The 22,291-nt window shown below is 41.8% G+C and overlaps 1 protein-coding gene across 10 annotated transcripts in view; it reads left to right on the top strand.

Annotated features, from left to right (window-relative positions):
* The first annotated feature begins 916 nt into the window (after positions 1 to 916).
* Positions 917 to 22,291, top strand: part of MAGI2 (membrane associated guanylate kinase, WW and PDZ domain containing 2) — a 794,831-nt gene continuing 773,456 nt past the window's right edge. For 9 of the 10 annotated variants that reach the window (XM_042792123.1, XM_042792119.1, XM_042792122.1 and 6 more), the window contains exon 1: positions 918 to 1,309. In XM_042792123.1, coding sequence (XP_042648057.1) covers positions 1,009 to 1,309 — 301 coding nt within the window. In that variant the 5' untranslated portion in view covers positions 918 to 1,008. Of the gene's footprint in view, positions 1,310 to 22,291 lie in introns of all 10 variants that reach the window. The other variant, XR_006165279.1, reaches the window with a different exon arrangement.

Below are 22,291 nucleotides of genomic sequence, written 5' to 3'. Positions count from 1 at the left end.
CCGAATGGAGGGAAACGGCTCTGCAAACATTCACAACATCGGGATCCTCGAAGTAAACGGCTGTCATTTGTTTTTCTGGACACAGGTCAAAGCCTGTCTGTCGCTGGGTCCTTCCCTGCCATGAGCAGAACCTCTGGACCACAGCACCCCTCCTCTCTCCATCTCGGGCAGACTTCCCAAACTCCAGCAGGCCCCCCGGTGCGGCTGCCAGCCCTCGTCCCCTCCGGACGGAGCAGGAGGCCGGGGGGGAGGCGCCCGGGGCTCCCTCTCCATCCTTCCCCCGGCCTCCTCCTCGGGGCCGGGATGGGGGGGGGCCGGGCGGCGGGTTCGGGGGGGCCGGGCGGCGGGATGAGGGAGCGGGGCGGTGGGATGGGGGAGGCAGGGCAGCGGGACCGGGGAGGGGGCCGAGGAGGGGGCCGCCGTTCTCCCCGCCTGCCCGCCGGCTGCCTTCACACACACACCCCCCCCCCCCCCCCCGCCCGGGCCGCTCTCCGCCTTCTGCCGGCCGTGCCAGGCAGCCTCTCTCTCGGCCTTCACTACCGGGTCAGGCGAGGCGGGAGCGGCGAGGCAGCGCCCGCCTCGCTCCGGCACCGACACTGACAGCCCTCCTCCTCCTTTTCCTCCTCCTCGTCCTCCTCCTCCTCCTCCCCGCGCCGCGGCCGTCCCCTCCCTCCCTCCCTCCCTCCCTCCTCCCTCCCTCCCGCCCCGCTGCCAGTTTCTCTACAACTAGTACATCCACGCACAGGCAGGGTCCCGGCCGCCGCGGCTGCCATGGATATCAGCTAAAGCCGGGCAGAGAGGCGCTCCCCGACCCCAGCTCCCGAGCCCCGCGGGGCCGCCGCGCCCTCCCGCCCGCCGGCCCCGAGCAGCGGCGGCCGCTCCCCGCCCGCCCCGAGCCTGCCCCGGAGGAGCCCGGCTGTCCCGGGGAGGGGGGGGGGGGGGAAGAGAGGGAGGGAGGGAAGCAGCACGGAATACAGGGAGGCAGTCGGGCAGAGCATCCCCACGGCAATGTCCAAGGGCTTGAAGAAGAAAAGCCACTGGACGAGCCGAGTCCACGAGATCGTGATCGTGAGGAACCCGGAGGGGCAGCTGGGCTTCGAGCTGAAGGGGGGCGCCGAGAACGGGCAGTTCCCCTACCTGGGGGAGGTGAAGCCCGGCAAGGTGGCCTATGAGGGCGGCAGCAAGTTAGTGCCGGAGGAGCTCCTGCTGGAGGTGAACGAGACCCCCGTGGCCGGGCTCACCATCAGGGATGTGCTGGCCGTGATCAAGCACTGCAAGGACCCCATCCGGCTCAAGTGCGTCAAGCAAGGTAAGGCGGGGACGGCCACCCACCCCCACTCTCTTTCCTCCCCCCGGTTTCCCCCCCCTCGCCCCCGGGGACCGGGGCAGGTCTGGGGGGGAGCGAGGGGGAAGCAACTTTGTTGCTGCAGTTTGACTTTCCCCCTCCCCGCCGGAGCCGCCCCCATCCCCGCCGGCGGGGGGAGGATGCGAGCGGCGCTGCGCGGTGCCCGCAGCCGGGCGAATTAAATGTGCGTCAGTGACAGCGCTTCGCCATGCCGCGGGAGAGGACGGGGAAGGCGGGGGGGGGGGGGCGGCAGCGCCGCCGGGAAGCCCCCCCCCCCCCCCCCCCTGCATCGGGCAGCCCCACCCCCAACCTCCCTGCATCCCCCATCCGCCGCCCCGGGCCGGGGCATCGCCCGCCGGCCCGCGCCGCACCGCCGGCACCGGCCGCCCGCCCGTTGCTGCTGCTGCCGCCGGTGGGGCCGGAGGAGCGGCCGGGAGCGGCTGCGGAGCGGGGCTTGCCCTTGGCTTCGCTCCGGGCGCCTCGGCTTGGGGGCAGGGGCTTGCCGCTGCGCGCCGGGCCCCCGATGGCGTTTCTGAAGGGCGGCTTTAGCATCGGTTAAGTGTCATTAGCGGTAAAGTCATTCATTTGATCCCTAGTGAAAACGATCGCCTCATCCTAGGGAAGGGGGAGCTCGGAGAAAGTGGGAGGGAGAAGCAGAAAGAAACTTTTGGGAGAGAACGGTATACTTTTGCCTCCTCTCTGTTCCTCTTATTTATTTCTAAGTACTGTAATAGGTTAATGGATTACCAGGAAAGTCAGTAGAGAAGAAGCCACAGATGTTGTTTACATGTTTGTTTCTGTCCTCTTTAAACTATGCTGAGTTGGGCTATCTGCAGCTGAACGCCTGTAAGGAGGTTTCTGCTACCCCAGCAGCATTTCTGAAGCACTGGAGCTGTGAGCTGCTCTGGGAACCGAGCCCGTAGGTGCTCCTTGGGCATGGATGGTGCAGCGGCTGTACACATACTGCCAAAGTACGCGCTTCAGCCAGGCAGTGAGCTCAGCCACTGAAAACTTGGGGATTTCTGCAGTGGGAAGATTTTAGATGCCATTGCACCAGGGATGCTCGTGCTGTGTAGCTACAGCCAGCAGCCTTTGCTCAGAAGACGTACAGGAATGTTCCTCTGACATGTGGTATGCTTTGGCAGTTTAACTTGCTCATTGTAATTGGCAGTTTATTGTTTAAAGTGCCATTCGTGATACTTCTGAATGCTTGAAGGATATGCCAATTACTAGTTTATCCAAACACGACCGAATCAGTAGAAAGAATTTGACTTTCACTCAGGCCTTCAGAATGTACTTTATGATATATTCAGTTATCTACATAAGGTCAAACCTTTAAATACAGATATGATCTGGGATTTTTCTATTTGTCCTTTTGAGTAAGTTGTGCAATGTGTTGTAGATTGTATCTTGATAGTCAGGCAGCGCAGGGAGACACTTATGTGATAGGTGAAGATTAGAAAGGAGTATAATGGATTCTGTCTTGCAGTATAGCGTCATCTCTGGGCACCTGAACTCCAGGAAACCTGCTCTATAGTTTGCTCTTTTTATTAATAATTTTAGTGTGAATGGTCTTACTGTAATGGGATTCAAAAAGAAGCAGCAGTGGAAGTGTCAAGAAGATAAGCGTACAGTTTTAAGTTATTTAAATTCTTACTTTTTTTTTTTTTTTTTTTTTTTTTTTTTTTTAGAAATCCTATAGGTACTTTACAGTAATACCAGTTTAAAGTTACGTTCATTTACTACATGAAACAGTCTCTGTCCCACCTCCTCACTGTTTTTTCTAATATTTCTCTAAGTCAAAGCAATCATCAGTGATTCATTAATGTGTGCACCCTTAATAAAGATATCTGTCATACATGAATTAGGGACATTAGTCAAGCTTTTAGTCCATGGATTACTGCAAGTTTCTTGAATGAGACATAGAGGATGAATTCTAAATTCTGCCTAGTTTATTTATATATATATGAGGAGTTTTACTCCAGTATGTTAACACACTACACTTTTGATGCGAGTCCTCAAAGCACTGGCCAGATGACTGCATGTTTGGAAGTGACAGTTCTGCATAGATTCTTGGACTGAGGGAGACTTCCTGGCTCAAATGATCTTTCTTGTGCTCCATCATCCTTTACTTCGCCAAAGGGAGAGGCCTTATGGATCCAACTTCCTATTTTTAAAAACAGGTCAATGGTTTGTATATTTTACCACCTGACTCCTCCTTCAGTGTTATTCAGTCTAATCTCTGCACCCCTTGGTTACAAAGCACAGCCAAGAAAGCATCTATGTTACAGTAACAAATTACTATTCCCTAACAGTACTTTGTAGCACTGTGTAGGAGAGAAAAAATCTGGGCGATACAATCTTTATGTTTTTATAACTTTTGTTCTCCTTTTAATTATGAAACACCTTTAGTGTGCTGGAACAAGGTTAATGACTCCATTATAATTGTTTCCGCATAATTTATCAATGATATATCTGTAAATTAGAATATCATGACCTTGAATGCACCATGTGACTGTTGCTGCTTCTTCAGTGCTGCCTAGGAATGAAGTCAGAGAGAGAGATGTGGAGGTAGGACACAACTATTTATAATGTGATACTTAAGAGACTGTGAGTATTTCTCTTGTTTGAAAATTTTGATAATTCAGCAGTGAAAATTCATGTGTAGATTAAATCAGGGAACGGCTAATTCATTTTACAGGATTTAGTTTAGCTGTTTTGAAGTATGGAAAATAAAGGTTCTGTCACGATTTTTTTCATTATGCTGTGTTTCATTGAACACCCCCCTCTTCAAAATAATTAAATCCTTCATCTTTTATCACATTATGAGGTGAAATACTTCTTTAACAAAAGTCCAATGGAATATTGCTGGCTTATGTGAGCTGAACATCTTGAGCTAAAAATATTAACTTAGAAAAAACAATCATATAATGTAGGAGCTGCTGTATATCATCAGGAGGAGTAAACATTGTGAGAAACTAACTAGCAGTTCCATGATATTATCTGACATAGGAGCTGCTGTATATCATCAGGAGGAGTAAACATTGTGAGAAACTAACTAGCAGTTCCATGATATTATCTGACATAGGACTCTCCAAATTATGACACTCAATAAATAAGGTTTTAATGCAGGAAATTATTGCCTGGATTTGTGTAGGGAGAAAAGATTGTAAGAAACATTATTATAATTATTTTTTAATCTTAATTGTAAGAGTTCACAGGGAAGTATTCCTTGGAGACAATTTCCTGGTTTTTTTGGGTTTTTTTGTTTGTTTGGTTTTTTTTTTTTTTTTTGGTTTGGTTTTTTTTTTTTTTGTGAGCTACTTATTGTGCTACTGTTGGCAAAAACACAGAGATTCTCTTAAAACACATGGGATGAAATTTGGCCCAGATGAAGTTAATGGCAAAGCTGTCATTAACATCAAATAAAAAAGGCAGGATGTCCTCTGGAAAGTCTTATGCTTTTTTGAATATATACCCTTTCAATGAGAGAATTTTGTACAGCAGTCAAATTAGTTGGGCATATTTGCAAGTGTTATGCATTCTGACCTTCTACTCTCTCTGGTGAAGATCTTGTTTCTGAAAGAAATACTTCTGAATTTCAAATGTGATTGTTTTTACATGCAGAACAGTTTAGATTAAGTACTATCTTCTTCCCACAGATGCACAGATGCACAGTTGTGAAAGTAGCAATGTGTTAAGGAATGGCATTCTAATTTGGATAAGTAATCACACGGGGAAGAGTCATGTGAGGAGCAATGTTGTCTCCAGTTCCACTCCCTGTTCGTCACTGCTGTCTGAGATCCACAGTATCTTTCTCCAGTAATTCCCATCAGTAGGCGACACAGGTCCGTGATGTGTACAGAATCCAGTACAGCTTTGGTTTTAGTCTGAAGGGCTGCAGGAACAGCCCACTCAGTTGTACAGCATAAACCAGGATCTTTATTCTTTGCATAGAGTACAAGCTCCCACAGATGCCCTCTGCAGAATCCCAATGAACACCCTGAAAACAGAGATTTCAGAACTCAGGAGCATTGCAGCAGATTTTGTCCTGGAGCTGCCGCCTGATACATCTCATCCTCAGGGTGAATGGTTTGGACATAATAAGTAACCAGGTGATCTGACTAACTGAGCAATTTAATTTACTTTTATAAGTATTTAGTGGTATGGCCGTATGAAATATGAGTAACATTGATACTTTATATTGAAACTTTCTGATGTCTCCAATTTGACCCTAAATCGTCAGACTTTAAGCTTCAACCCATAATGCTTTAGCTCCTTATGCAAAAAGACAAATAGTGTAAGGAGGGACTTAAACCCAGTTTTACTTACTCAGTCCAATCATTTACTTAACAGTAAACATATGCTAAAATGTTTTACTGACTGTAGTTGGACTTTGGCATATTTGCAGGTGCTTTCCTAGTCAGGAGAAGATTTGGACCCTCATTAGGATGGATAGAAAAGTGGCCGTGTTTGGGCAGACTGCAGGTCTGCATCCTCCACATCCTATTTCTGGTAGTAGCAACAGTGGTTTCCCAGCAAAGACTAAAAGGACAGGACAGTAATGTCCCAGCACCCAGAGATTTGTGGCTTTGTAGTGTTTTGTTTTGTTTTGTTTGTTTGTTTGATTTTTTTTTTTTCTTAATGAGTTCATCCATGAATTTTGCTATTAAAACCTGGCTTGCAGTTAACTTTTTTTTTTTTTTTTTTTTTTTTTTAAGTCTGTGACAAGCCTTTCAACAGAGCAGTACAGAAATGTTTTGGTATTCCAAAGATTTTCACTGTACATGTAAATATCATGTCAGCTAGTTAAAATATAACTTGTTTACTACAGACACTTCATACACATATTCCTATGTATAGTTATGCTTTTAAGAAATTGCTTTGATTATTTAAGTTCATCAATAATTCTCTTCTATGTACATTAAAATACTATGTGCATACTGACTGTCTTTTTGTGTTTTTTTCTTCCTGGGTGTCAGTATATGCTATCTTCCAAGATGTGAATGCTGGATAAAATTTTCTTCACTAATATAGAGAACAATATTTTACAATAGAAAGTTGCATGATTTTCCCAAATAAAATATCACAAGGGTCTTGCAAAAAACAAACCCAAATAACTATGAAAATTTGCATGGAGGCACTTCTGGTATATAATGCAGATAGTCTTTGAAAATAAACTGTACTTCAGTCCTTGTCCTTTTTCCTAACTTTTGCTCCTTAGGATTTTCCTAACTCTAGAAATTAAATTCAGAGTTCTCTTTTTACCATTACTTTATGTCGTTCTTATGCTTGTCCATCTTAATTTAAAGACCACTGAAGCTGACTTCTGACTCATGTAGCCGGTGATTTATTCTTCAGCTCCTCTAGAGAGATTGTGATGTTCTATGTCAGGAAGTCTGTGTGTTCACTGGCAGTAGAATTATAGTCATCAGTCTTTTTCCTTCTCCGAGAATTACAAATGTGCCATTAAAGGACGGGGCCATGACTTTGTTAGTGCATCATTTCCTTGAAGAAATTAAATAATTGAGAGTGCTCTGCTTAGTTCTGTTGAGTCTCATATGGTAAAGTTCATCTCACACTAACTCTTGTCGGTCTGTTGATACTGTTGACATCAAAGGAAAGTACTGGTATGAGGGGGCAAAATTACATCTCACTTATTTTATGCATCCTATAACCTCACCTGCATTAATTCAGCATCTCATGACAGATATGAATTCTGAGCTTTTGCTTTCAGTGTTTGTGATCTTCTCCATACTTATAGATGAGGAGCTCCTCTCATGACATGAAAGAGATGATAAATTATTCATCTATATTTTTTGTATACAAGAAGTGTTGTATACATGGAAAAAGTGCTCCTTCAGAAGGGATTTATGTGGGGAGTTGGTCATTACTGTGATTTAGAAAGGATGATGGAAAGGAAAGTGCTGCAGTAGTTGTGGAACCAGATGTTTCTTGTTCTTCTCTTCCTTATAGTGGTATAAATAAATAAAGAAAAAAAAGAAAGGAAACTTTTTTACTGGAGAGGATCAAGGCAAGGGTTGAAGAACATAGTGCTATTGCTTGATAGTGTTAACATACTGGAAGTAATTTTTTTTTCTTCCCTATTTATAATATGTGTTTATAAATACATGAGTAGAGTATACATATACCTCTGTATATCTATTTTTTTTTTTTTTGAGAGAGAGCTACGGGTAGGACTTTTTATCTGTAGGTTGAGAGTGTGCAAGGCTTTGTGTAGTATCACTGCACAATAATATATAATGATATTTATGGGCTACAGCACTAATCTAGAATGTTTGTCATACAAGTTTTTATGCATATATATGATAGTTACAATGAACCCATTCACTGTGGTGACCAAGCAGTGTGCGGTATGGCACAATATTCTGCAGGAAGAAATAAGAGGATCATAAACTTTAGAATAAGATTGACTAGATGCCTACCCAAGCAGGTGAAGTCTGTAGTACAGAGTTTGAAGGTATTGACTTCAGAAGCAAAGTGCCTATCTTTGTTTTTTGTTGCTGAATGTCATTGCAATGCTGGCCTTAACTGAATTTTCTAAAATCACAGGGGCTGTGATCCCAACAGTATCTCTTCAGCACATCTAATTTGTTACAAATCAGCTTTCTTTCAACCTGATGGAAATCTATCCAGTAAGAGGGTGTAATAGTTTTGCTGGCCATTTGTGTAGCATTCTTACTGTAGGCTTTCCACAATGGAAAGTGAAATGGCAGACAGAAGCAAAAGAAAAGGAAGAGAGTGAGGGATTTTAACAAAACTGAACTTTAGCATTCCTGGACTGGACAAAACACCTCATAGGTCATTGATAATCTCTAAAATAGTACTTATGGTTTGAATGTTCTTTTAATATTAGCCTAAAATATTTCATTTATTCAAACCTCTTATCCATAATTTGGACTCTTCACTAGAAGCTGAGTTGACAGAAGGCTGTTGTTTGTATATATCTGCCATGTATTTACCCTTTTTACAGTGTGTAAATGAACCACAAATGCATTATTTCTGAACTCTCAGTCAGCACATGCAGATTGCTAGGATCCAGACAGCTTAATCAAAAGGTATGTTGCTGTCAACACAGCATTTTCAGGTGTCTTCTCATTCATATATAAGTTATAATTAGTAATATATGAATATTACTATTTCACTCTGCTTATCAGCTTCAGACATTTCTCCTGAATGTCCTTGATTATTTCTACAATGCATGAATTCAAGATGAAGGGAAATAAGACAAGGAACAAAATGGAGAAAGTAAAATTCGAGAGAGAAATTCCTAGGAAAAAAAAATACAGAGATTATTAAACTAAAATATTACTAGTTCTAGAAATCACATGTTTTATCATATTCAAGAGAGACTGTACAGCCCTGGGGAGATTCTCCAGCATGGGGAAAATCAGCACAGGGAGCACTCATTTTCTAGGTCTGTCTTAGTTCCTCAAAATATGTTGAAATCATAGAATCATAGAATTGTTTAGGTTGAAAAAGACCTTTAAGATCATCGAGTCCAACTGATAACCTAGCACTGCCAAGCTCACCACTAAATCATGTCCCTAAGTGCCACATCTACAGGTCTTTTGAGTACCCCCAGGGATGGTGACTCAACCACTTCCCTGGGCAGTCTGTTCCAGTGTTTGACAACTCTTTCAGTGAATAAGTTTTTCCTAATATCCAATCTAAACCTCCCCTGGTGCAACTTGAGGCCATTTCCTCTCATCCTATTGCTTGTTACTTGGGAGACCGACACGCACCTCACTACAATCTCCTTTCAGGTAGTTGCAGAGATCAGCAAGGTCTCCCCTCAGCCTCCTTTTCTCCAGGATAAACAACCCCAGTTCCCTCAGCCGTTCCCCATAACACTTGTGCTCCAGACCCTTCACCAGCTTCGCTGCCCTTTGGTCACACCCCAGCACCTCAGTGACTTTCCTGTAGGGAGGGGCCCAAAACTGAACACACAGTATTTGAGGTGCAGCTTCACCAGTGCCAGTACAGGGGGACAGTCACTTCCCTGGCTCTGCTGGCCACGCTATTTCTGACACAAGCCAGGATGCCATTGGCCTCCTTGGCCACCTGGGCACACTGCCAGCTCATATTCAGGTGTCTGTCAACCAACACCCCCAGGTCCTTTTCCCCCAGGCAGCTTTCCAGCAACTCTGCCCCAAGCCTGTAGCATTGCAGGGGGTTGTTGTGCCCCAGGTGCAGGGCCCAGCACTGAGCCTTGTTGAACCTCATGCAATTGGCCTTGGCCCATCAACCCAGCCTGTCCAGATCCCTCTGCAGAGCCTTCCGACCCTCAAGCAGATCAACACTCCTCCCCAACTTGGTGTCATCTGCAGACTTACTGAGGGTGCGCTCGATCCCCTCATTAAAATCATAGATAAAGATATTAAACAGAACTGGCCCCAATACTGAGCCCTGAGGAACATCCATTTGTGACCAACCACCAACTGGATTATTCCATAAACTACAACTCTTCAGGCACAGCCATCCAGCCAGATTTTTACTCAGTGAAGAGTATACCCATCCAAGCCATGAGCAGCCAGTTTCTCCAGGAGGATGATGGGCTAAAGCTGGCCCTCTAAAATACCCACAGTTGACTCATTCTAATGAAAAAAATGTAGTCCTTCTTCTTCTATCTGAATTACAAGTTGTTCTTAATGCATCTATGTTTCTGTACCAAGTTTTCACCGAAGTAGGGTGAAACAATGGTGCTCCCTGAAAATGGGGGAGAAATACATATTTGCGTTGGGTGACATGTATTTGTGTAGGAAGACTTTTGTACATGTGTGACAGTCCTACAGAAGTGGAGATTTACTAGGTACTTTTTAGTTACCATCATGCCAGAACTGCATGCCACGTCTCTTGCTGCTGTGGGGGGAACCTTGACCTCCCTGGCTCATTTTTGCATCTTCCTTCTCTAGTACAAAAATGGTTGTGGTGTCTTTGACCTTCAGAAGTAGTGCTGGCCCACAAACACTAAGTATCTTCTGTGCCTTTCCTTTCAGACTTTTGACTGTGGGAAGCAAGGGTTATAGTTCAGCTGTTCAAGACTGTGAAAATGGAAGAAAAAAACAAGGATGCATGTGGTCTATGGTTTTCAGACAAAACAGAGTGGCTATGTCCACTACCAGAAGAAATCTGGAGGTGAAACTATGCCTCCTTACATTTCTATATCACATTTTTCCGACTCTCTTGAATCACCCTTGGTTCAGATCAGTGTAGTTCAAGGAGCTCCTCCATACATATTTTCCTTCTTACTAACCATGGAGCCCTACCTGTCACCAATGTCCTTCTTTCTTGCCTGCTCCACAGCTTTTCTGCTACTGACGCATCTTTGTTCAGGGGTCTCTGTGTCCCTGGAATTCACCCTGACCCTTTCAAGTAGTGCATCATTCAGGTCTGGCATTAGCACCAACTACTTTATTCTGCCAGTAAGATATTTCTACTCTCTGTGCTCAAATTTACTTCAGAAAGCATGCAGAAACTTGTTTTGACCCAGAATTTTGGCATTCCATCATTCCAGATCATTCCTGTTCTGATGGGAACAAGCCTGGTATAACAATCTCCCATTGTCCCTGGTCTGGGAGATACGTGACACATCCTTGACAGCATATGGTAGTCTCTATAGCCAGTGATAGCAGTCATCTGATTGAATTATCCAGAATTATTAATTGTTCAGAGGGTCCCCAGATTATCATTCTGGGGACTAGGGTTTTTCTTTGGAAATCTGTTAGGTCAGACACTGAGGACAAAATTGAGATCACTCACTGTCTGCAGAATTATAGCAAGTTTATTTGTTTCTAAAAACAGAATAGAAGAAATACTGTGTTCTCAGTATTCAGAAAAAAAGGAAAAAACCTAGAAATAGATTTTATAGTTATGACTAGAGCTAATAGGTTCACTATGAATAACAGAACAACTGGAAAACAATAGTAGGAGTACAATGAGCAATATTTTCTACACTGTATACTGGCAAGTAAATTGTGTATCTGTGCTAATGTAACATTAGTACTTCAGAGCAGAGATCCTTCCTGGAAACAGGTACAAGTCTTTTATTACTTACCTATTTAATCTTGGTATCTTCATATCTCACATTGTACTTGCATTTGTCAGAATGAAATAAGGAATATGATTTGTTAAATTGCACATTTTACAGTTTTTTTTTTTTTAATACATTTTTAAAAATTTCTTCCAGTTTTGTTTCCTTCATGGCAATCATGAATTAACCTGCATATTTCTGATAAAATATATCAATTTTATAAAGCCGCACCTAACTCATGCTACAAAAGCTGAAAGGAAACAAAATTAGGCCACCAGTCTCATTCCAGGACATCTGTTTCACATGTAAGTTCTTGTATCACAAGCATTTTTTAATTGATTGATTTTAAACTTGGATTGAAAACTGAGGAATGGTCCTCTTTATACCCCATAGGAGTTATACTAAATAGTTTCTAACGTTCTGCATTCACATGGCTGGTTCTTTAACTAGAATGAAATTAAATGGCTGTTAGTTTCTATTATTTCCTTACTAAGTCCTTCTTTGTGCTAAATCTGCGTTAATAAATGTGACATAAATCTCTCTTACGCTTCCAAAATGGTACATTAATATAAACATGGCTTAATCCCATTATATTTTAATTCACTTTCTTTGTAATTTTATAAGAACAGCGTTTTATAATTCAAAGTGTTGCTCAGTCCTCTTGCAAACTTAATAAGCTAATAGAGCACGTAGGTGCTGCCATCCTTGAACTGCGATCTGTGGTGGGAAAGGCAGCAGCTGCCAAACCCTGTAGCAGGTTGAGGCAGGGGCTGAACACTGTTCCAGTTTAAACTGTCACGTGCTTCAGTTAGGTGAAGTGTAATTACCCCCCCAATTTCCCTGCACAGCCTCTACACTATTCTTTTGCAAAACTCTCCTTGAAGTTCAGTTCTGCTGAGATGCTTGTTCTGCACTTACAAGGTGGTGTGCTGTGACTCCTGTTCATCTTATTGACAGTGATTGTTTTTTGCTGGTGCTTCTGATTGCTCTTTTCATGTGGGTTTGTTATAGCTGCCTGTTGTCTCATGCATAAAGTCTGAAACATTTTGGTGAGAGGAACTTCCTTTTTGTTACAGCAACTAACATGACAGTTTCAAGTTGGGAGTCTTTAGTTTCTATGGTAATGTAAGGAAGTATTTACATTAAATTCAGTTAGCCATAATGAAATTGGATAATACTGGAAATACTCTGTATCATTTTAACATAGGATCTGTAACTCAAATTGACAATATTTCAGTCTTGGTGATAGAAGCTGTAAAGTAGATAAAAGTTGAGCAATGTGATTTAAGAGAAAATACCTTGTTATGACTAATGTGGAGTTTTTTTAATTGGTAGCACTGGTCTGTTTTCTCATGGTCTTTCCATTACAGCTACTGCTAGTGAAGCCTTTTCAAAACCCCTTAGCTATACTGTATGCAGAGAATAAATTTCCTGAAGAATTTAAATTTTCTTTTCATCTGCTCCATTTACTTGCGGAAGAACATTTCCACCCTGTAAACTTCTAAAAGAATTACTGGAATTTCTGATAAGCGAGTAAAAAGAGCTTTTTCAACACTCACTCTATTTGGTCATTTTCCAGTAAAAATAGCATAAAAGATTTCAGGAAAAGAATGCATCACAGCACTGGAGGTTTTGTTGGAAAAATAAAATAAAGATGTTGGGTTTTCTTAATTAAACTTAAAATTCAGTAATTGAAATATTAATTAAAAGGTCTTCTGGATTAATATTTATGTTGAGTTTTTATGCTACGCCTGTGGTACTTAATAGAAATACTCTTCAGAACAGATGAACCCATAAAATTTAAAAATGTCTGCTTTAAATATGTGTGAATTATTGTAGGGGATTGTGTACAGTTAATCTGACTTGCAGAAGTATAACAGTTGCTTTGCCTTGATAGGGATTCATATCCATGTGTGTGTTTTAAAGCTAATAAAATTAATTTTTCTGAATGTAAAAGTTGGAGAAACTGAAGATTTTTTTTTTTTTTTTTTTTTTTTTTTTGCATACCTGAGAAAGCACCTCCTGCATGTGACCAAAGCAGTATCCCTTTTTCTTAGGAAATGTAGCAGATCCAGTTGGGATCTAATAGTGTTCTTTTGGGTCAATATTTAGTAGATTTCTAGTAAGTAGTAAGCAACTTTTCCACCAATTGCTGTAGGAGCTGGTTGCAGTGAGCTGCAGAATTCCTCCCTCCATATCTTCATGTTGTTGGCCAGCGAGTAAAGAGGATGCTGCTGGGAAAGAGATTTGCAGCTGAGACATTAAAGCAGAAGTCTTCATATGTATCCCTCTAGACATTAATATTACTTTTGTTGTTAAACTATCTGAATAGCTTCCATCTTCTAAAACTCCTATACAAAAAGTGCTTATTCAGACTGTCCCAACAGAAAGTTACCCTTCATGTCCTCACCAACCTCCGTGAATTTTAGTGTGGGGAGGGAAGCGGGGACTGCATAAAAGCTCCTCGCATCTTTGGTCTCTTCATCTAGGCTATGAGATATTGTTCCCCAAAACTCTTGGGAAATGGCTAATTTTCACAGTCATAGTGATTATATTTTCATCATGTGTGCTCTCCTTTTATGGGCTTTTAAAATGTTATTTAAAGCCTGTCTAGCTTTTTAGAAAGAAAGGATCTATCTAAATAGATAACAATAAACAATAAATTGGTTTACCAATAGAACTGGCACTGTATTTCTTCAATGCAATTATTTAGTTATTTTTCATTTTATTTTTTAAAAAAATTAATTTCTTAAAACATGAGTGATATTAGTCTATCAAGACAACTGAACTGAGATCCCTGGAGTAGGTACTACAAGCTTGCAGTGAGAAACAGTCGCTGCCCCGAAGGGTTTATAAAGGCTAATTAGACATAGTGAATAGGTGGGAAGAGACAGAACTGCACAGTGGTGAAATGACTTGCCAAAAATCTCAGATCAATCAATAACAGAGTGAAGAACCCTGCAATGTAATTTAAAAGTCTATCTAAGCAGTACTGCATTCAAGTAAAGGAACACAAACTGCAAAAAAACCCCTCTCCTGTTCAATGAGGATTTCTATTGATTGCTTGAGTAAAGTATTTTTGTAGGTATTTATTCTAAATTCCATGACAAATCCAGTGTAAAGCAGAAGCTTTGTCAATAACAAAGAAGCACAAATGTGCAAAGAGCTATACAGTGTGATGAAGTGTTGTCTCCTAAAATAAAATGTATTTCAGAAATATATTGGAAGTGGTAAAGTGTAGGAAACCAAAGTAATATACATTTATGTATTTTAATTAGATATTTATGTTTGTTTGCAGTGCTAATTGGACATGTAGGTGCATCAACCGCACTTCATGAGACATGTATTAAAATTCTTCTGGCCTGTTAATGCTGCTGCCTGCAGAGTGGCAAATTATAAATAATTTGTGGGGGAGCTTTTTTGGGTGTTTATTTTTTTTGGTCCTTTTCTTTTTGATTTAAAATACTACTAATTTGTTTTGGAAATATGAGAAGTCCTAAAAAATATTACCACAGGCAAGATTTGGTTTGCCAAGTGACATGTATGAAATAGTAATTAAAAACCCAGGGAATCTCTCGCTTTCACAATGCTGGGGGACTTCAGATCAGCTTTGCTGGATGGTGACTTCTTTCAGAGCCCTGATGTTGCCATCATCTGACCTAAACTGGGTGGTTCTATTGGCAGAATTGTAGATTTAGCCCAATTTACAAAAAGTTAGGGCTAGGGTTTAGAGTTGTCGGATGACGTCCCTCCAAATTACTGAGCAATCACAGAGAAGTGAGACTGTCCTGATGTTACGAGGACATCTGTTAATCCTAGGCAGCGCTCTGCTAGGGCCATTGCAGTTGCAGTTATACCAAAGGTTATACCTTGTAGCTCTGTGCTTTTGTCCCTCTGGAGAGCTGTTTGTCCCTCTTTGTGCTTTCACCTCCTTCTCTTTGGCATCAGTCTCTCATTTCTCATTAGAAACTCTTCCCTCCCACTCCTCTTGGAGAGGCTGGCATGAAGGAAAGGGTGGGGAGACTCCCTAGCACTTATCTGGTGTGAGGAATATCTGCCTGAGCTGCTGGAGCACTTTTCACTGTGACAATCCTCTAGAAGGTCTCCACGTCATCCTCCTTCAGTGCCTGGGGCCTGTGCGGAGTTATAGAGATGATCAATGAGAGATCAGAGCAGAATTTTGCCTTGTACAAGCAATGAGACTTAGTTCTTGTCAAATCCACCCTCCTTTTTGGGGAGAAAGATATTGAGTAACATTAGGGATGATATTCAGCTGAGGTTCTGCAATCCTTTTTTTCATCCCCTTTTATGTACCACAGTACTTTGAGGCCCTTTAAATAAAACTGGTACAAGCCAGTGCAGCACATTACGGACACCTGAACTGATAAAAAACTCATGTCTCCTTTTGACAGCCACATAGCACTGTTTGCTGTACAGCACCCTTCTTTATGTAGTTAGTCTGACAGGACTTTGGTCCTGAAGTTGATCATGAGCACCCTGTTGCCCGGCCTTTGCATTATTAATTCATCAAGGCTTTTTACAGGTGCAGTCATTTGTAGGGCTGAGGACAAAGGAAACCTTGAAAAGCTGATGTTTTTCCTGAAAAAAAGGCAGCTGATTCACAGCACATTGCGATACTGTGCAATGATTTGGTGCAGAAACTGTGTGATGTTTTGTCCAGCCCATATCACCAGGGAATAGGTGAGATGATCTGGACTTTGCCTCAGGCACCAGAGTTAACAATCCATACTCCTGTAAAGAAAAGGTCCAAACTGCACTTGACAAAATAGCACTGGGATCATTCCCCTCCCAGGACCGTCACCAGCTCTTCACCGTCATGAATTCAGCCAGTGATCAGGCTGTTCGGGCATGCTGGGTGTCCTTGTAGCAGATGAAAATACCTGTGTTTGAAGGGTGCTGGGGTCATCCTGCACTAGAGAATGCTGTTTTTCCTTTTGCATGTGTGTCTCCTGCTGTCATCAGAACGATGGGGTACCTGAAGCTGCACAGACTGCTGGGCCCAACCACATCCAAAACAGATGAGTGAGTAGTGGATAGCTATCTGGGAGTTAGGGGACGTGAGCTTTCCCTCTGGCAATGTCATATGAGGCACCATAAAGCTGCCCCTGAAGACATGCTTGAAAGCACATAACCTGACTGAGACTATCCTGTGGAGCAGGTCTGTACAGTAATCTCCCATGATTTTTGGTGCAGGACTACACTTGGGTAGGAACTCCTCAACTAATATTTGAAAAATTTCATTTTTACTCCTCTGTTTTACTTTTGAAAAGCACAAAATGAATGCCAACCCTTCCATTTTTTTTTTTTTTTTTTAAATCAGGAGCCTTGTTTTCTGACTTTTTTGTCAGCTTAGTTATATCTGTCTAACTTGAGAGCAAGTGCTCCCTGCCACTCTGCTTGGAAATGGGTTACACACAGTGAGAAGAGTGCTATCTACTCAGTCATCAACTAGTTGCATCTTTTAAGTTCCTGTTCAGAAGCCTTCCTAGCAAAAGCCAACCACATCTCATCATGTTTATCTTCTAAGATCTGATGGATCACAGAACTAGTGTGGCATTGCTCTGAGTCAAAAGTTTACGTACATGTTTATTCATGTTTTGCTTGAAAATGGTGTTGTGTCACTGCTAAGAGGCAATTTCTAATCAAATCCAGGAACAGCCTAGCCTCTGTGTCTCTATAGACTTTTTAATATTTTTTTTTCCTTCTTGGGCTGGCAGCTACAGATACCGCTGTCTCCTGAAAACAGCCTGCAGTTAGGTAGGGTGGACCTGCAATGCATGGTTTACACAGGTGTTTTTCAGAGGGGCAGCAGAAAAGAGAGAGGAAAAAAAACCTAACCAAGATGATTTGCACAGGTCTGTAAGTCAAGGGTCCCTGCTCATATTTTAGATTGATTTTTAAATATTTTTCTGTTATGAATAGCATATCTGTTGAATTTTCAGTAATTATTTTCAAAATCAAATAGGTAAATTTTATTATAAAGTGTAGATGACATTACAAATATCAGATATTTCTTCAACCTTTTTTTCCCGCCTTGATGCTCTAGCCTGCACGTTGCAAGGGCTGTTTGACTGCTCTGAACACTTTGAATTTTATGTAAAACATATCTTCAAAACTAAAAAGGACCTGCAACAGAGAGGCTCCATCTTTAAGTCTTAAAGGTATTTTACACATTTGGGGCTTTGTATTAGAAACAAATAAACCCCTACACTTGGAAAATGAAATAATCAACTTGATGAACAATATTATAGGTCATATAACTTCAGAATTTGGCTTTGAGGGGCTAGAAACTGCAGATTTCTCAGAGGGCACAAATTATAGCGGTTTTGTAGCTTTCAAGGTGAGATACATGTTTCTTACAACTGCACCAAAAGGAGCTGCCCATGCTGGGCAGCCCAGTGACCAGCCCAGCTGGAAGTGGCTGACATCCCCAGTGATGCTTCATTCCAGCCTCCTGGAGCCCCCTCCCAGTTCCCCTAGGAGCACCCTGCTTCCAGTGCCATCTTAACAAAATGCAGTTGCCTCTGGCCGCTCCAGCCGAGGGATGGCCATAACTACTTCCACCTGTTTTTTTTTTTTTTTTTTTTTTATTAGGCAGCTTGGAGATCTTCCTTCAGCTCATTTTCCTTTCAAAACAGTTCGTCTGTTAGCAATCAGCTAGGCGTCATGTTTGCATGCAAAGCACCTGCAACAACACATAATTTCTGCTTCGTCTATGTCAAACAAGACAGCCAAGAATTACATGCCCATGCTGATTTATGCTATCCTGGTTGGAATTACATTGGAAATGCATGAATTTCATGTGTCTTGCTGAGTATTGCTTTATTTTCATGTGCCAATATCAACTACTCAGGGCAATTTCATATCAGCATTATCAAGTTCACAGTACGATGTGGAATATTTTACATTTCTCTTGTAGGAGAATTGCCAATTGGCTGTTTGTAGGTCTTTCATTTCCATGTGTTAGAGTTGTGTTTTAAAGGTTTATAATTGAGTTTTGCTTACTAAAGCTGTCCGCAAGCAATGCCTGTAATTTGTTTCTGTCTTACTACTGTTTATGAAACAAGGAAATTTTGGATTGTCTTATTTTCCAGAAAGGTTTGTGAAGTATTTCTGTAATTGCTTATAATAAATACAAAGAATAATCTGGCCAGCAATGAAAAGTGAGGAAAGAGGGAAAAAAGAGGTAGGAGTGGAAGACAGTTCTAAGTAATTCTATCCAGTTGCTTAACAGGCTACAAAGATTTGTCAGTCTGCAGTGCTGGTGCTACTGCATAAGAATTTTCATCCTAGCACAGGACTCTTCAGTTGTTTGTTTTTTTTTTTTTTTTTTTTTTAAGAAGGACAGCATCTAATGTAAGAGCTGAGAAGTTTCACTGGGAACTGGGGATGTCCTGCCTCCAGAGCCCTGGCCCCAAAGCATGGCAAAGGCTGTACTGCAGCCCAGCCTAGGAAATGAAGAGGCCTGGAGCTGTTGCCCTAACCCTGTCTACAGGAGGGGAGAAAGGAGGGAGGTTGCTCTCCCTAGGGAGATGATTCCAGCCCTTCTGCTTGTGGAAACCGTGAGAGACCGAGGGGAACTGTGCTCTTACTCTTGTGACAACTGCCTCCCCACCGTTCTTGCCGCCCGTTGCAAGAGAGGAACTTTGCTTCCCTCTGCTCTCTCCTTTCCTCTGACATCCCTTCCAGTCAGAATGGCACCTAAAGGGGGAGAATCCACCAAGGGCTTCACGCCAGGTATTTCAAGGAAGTGCTGCCCTGACCTGGCTCTGTCGCATGTCCCCACCCGCTGCCGGAGCCCAGCGCTCAGGCTTTGACTTTGCATCACGTCTTGCCCACGGGTGAGCTCGTCCCCGGGTCTGTTCCCCACTGCTAGGCTGCACGTCCCACGGGCTCTGGGAGTGGGGCAGAGGCCAGTGCCCTTGGCAGGCTCCTCCGCAGTACCTTGCGAGCCAGAAATGACATGCAGATCTTTGTTGAAAAGTCTCATCTTAACATCTTGTTAAAGCTGTTGTACAATATAATTCAGCTCAGCAGAGAAAATAAATGTACTTGGTCTTAAAAAAATTTTATGTTCCTCCAAGTTTTTATGAATCTGTATAACAAAAACCTTTGGAGAAACTGCACGTCCAAGACATAAGTGGTTAAGTTAAAAGTAACATTAAGAGTTTGATTTAAACCGAGAGAATCAAGGATTTCCAAATAAAACCTCAAATCTGCGTTTTCATCCAAGTTTTGTTAAACATGTTATGTATGTAAAATGTTCTCTTTTTGTGACTGTTTTCTGATTTAGGGCATGTTTTTTTCGTTTTATTAGCAAAAGAGGTTCAGATTTTCTGCACTATGTCAAAACAGATCCAGAGCAACTCTCCAATCCTATGTATTTGGGTCCTTCCTGGTACTTTTCAATATGTTCAGTATTGATCAGATAAACGATCTGCTGTATCACAGTCTTCGGTCCTTTGATGTGAAAGGAGTTACGTGTGTAATCTCACTGTGTTTCAAAGATGCCAGAGCTCTTAGCTCTTTTCACACTTCCACCCTGTGTTTTAAATATGTGTTTTATTCTATAGCTCAAATGCCAGAACACTCAATATATGAAGTATTATGTTGTTGCTACCCATGGCATTTAATGGATGTAGCTCCTGAAGAGCTCAGTATTGATAGATACTGTCTCATGGAGTAAAGATATAAACAACATCCCTAGCCTCCAAAACCAAACCACCCCAAACAACAAACCCTAAGAGAAAAAAGAACAAACAGGAGGAAGTTTAAATAAAAATGTATAGCATTAAGAAGCAGGTTGAGCGACTCCATAATTTAAAACCAATATTTAACCATTACAGGTGACGTGATGCTTTAAAAACCTGACAGCAATGTTTAGTTTGCAGCTGGTGGAGGCAGAGGATGTCTGTGTGACAGCTGGACAGCCGGCTGGGCAGGCGAAGGGAAGCGGGGTGCTCCTGCGCAGGGGTCAGGGAGGGCTCAGCAGGGCCGGCTGCTGCTGGGAGGGGAGAGCAGTGCCAGTGCTGTCTGGGGGCTTTGGGGGTGATAATGGGTGGATGGAGGAAGGGTTGGAGGTAGGCTGCATGACCACTGCCGTACTAAGACAGACCAGTACATTGCCTTTTGAAAGTTCACTCTTGTAGCTTTATATGCATCTGTGTATCTAAAGAGATCCGTTTATTATAGTCATGACAAAAGAACAGCAGTTTACGATATATCTCGTTTGATACAGAGCTGAGATATGATCATGTTGGTATTGTATTTGCTACCTGTTTTAAAGTGACAAATCCACAGGCAGTTTCAGTATTTTTAATGAGATGTTTGAAATGCACGGTGACACAGATTTTAAGATATTTAAGTAGATTAGGCAATGGGCAAGGAGTCAGGAGATCTGGTCTCTGTCTTGTTCACTAGGAAGCTCAAATTTCTCAGTCTTTCTGCCTTACTTCCCCAATGATAATAAAATCCTATAGAGTATTAAACTAAAAATAGGTCTGTTCCTCAGAAAGATGTTCTGAGAGTAACTCAATAATTGTAGTGCATTTGTCTGCAATAGTAGTGAGGGTAGCATATTAATATGACTTAGAGACATGTAATTACTAATTATTCAATATTGACCTGATCCTTGAAAACTAAACTCTGAAAGCTAAATCAGATCTTGTGTAAATAAGAGATAAATTATATATATGTATATATATATATATATATATATATATATATTAGTTTAAGGGTGTATTTGTTCATTTTCTCTACATATAATGCACTGGTTCAAGATGTTTCCTGTATCAGTTTTGAGACACTAATCAAGTCAGTGATTTTTTTACCGTGTCTTCTGTTTGTTTGGTTTTTTTAGCTGCATAGCAAATATGGGCTTTCCCCTTAGCTGAGGAGTGTCTTTTCTGCTATTACTACTTTTCCAGAGGATAGTTTCTCTTTGCTAGCTCGGAGAGGTAAGTAGGATGCTCATGAGGGCGTTACCCTTCTCCTTTCACCAGGGTAGCACATGTGCTGAAGGTTTTATTTAAGTATTTATTTAATACCTGTGGCCAAATATCTGGGCTCTGGGGGCAATTCCAGAGAATTTAATTCCTTGCTTTCCAACATAACTGTAGTAGTAGAAGTTAATGTTGTTTGTGATTATTATCTTTGCACTAGATTTTTCTCCTGAGGGTATGTGAACACTTTGGAAGATATCTGGCCAAAAATACATCTCTGTGTTGCTTTGTTATTCTTCCTCTACATTTTTATCATTCTGTGATATGTCTATTTTATTTCTTTATATAAGGAATCTACTGTCTGCATTATATTTCTTTGCTTTTCTGAGCTTTTGCACTTCATTTTTATCCAAATTCATACTTGTGGGCATTCTTCTGTTTGTTGGAGAGGCAGCACTGAAAGTGAGGAGTTATAAAAATCCTGGTCTCAGAGTCAATACTGAAGGTAACTAGATTTAAATCTTGATCTGTGTTTGGTGGATTTTAATTGCCCAAATCCTGTAGGCTGATTGCAATATTTCAGTAAAATTCAAGAGCACTAGGTACATACAGGATAAGGCGAGGATAAGGCCCAGCATCACAACCAAGTTTTAAACTTTATTCCAAATGAAGGTGGTTTTGAAAAGAAAAGAAGTATGTTACTCCTTTGATCTTTATGTTTTATATTAAAGACACTGAATTTCAGTATTTTTTTCTGAAGATCTTGATTCTTTTATGCATTTTCAAGCTGTTTGGGATTTGTTAGGAAGCTTGTTATGTATTCTAGATTCAAGGACTGGGGTTGTTTATTGTTCTCAGATGTCAGGTAAGAGAGGGTGTCATCTTCTTTTGTCTCAAAGTGATTTTACAAAACTATGGTAGTTTATTTGG

Source organism: Tyto alba, unplaced genomic scaffold, assembly GCF_018691265.1.
Source record: "Tyto alba isolate M040663 unplaced genomic scaffold, T.alba_DEE_v4.0 Super-Scaffold_2, whole genome shotgun sequence".
Taxonomy (NCBI): Eukaryota; Metazoa; Chordata; class Aves; order Strigiformes; family Tytonidae; genus Tyto; species Tyto alba.
The sequence above is the reverse complement of the archived record's forward strand: the minus strand, read 5'-3'. Positions and strand labels throughout refer to the sequence as shown.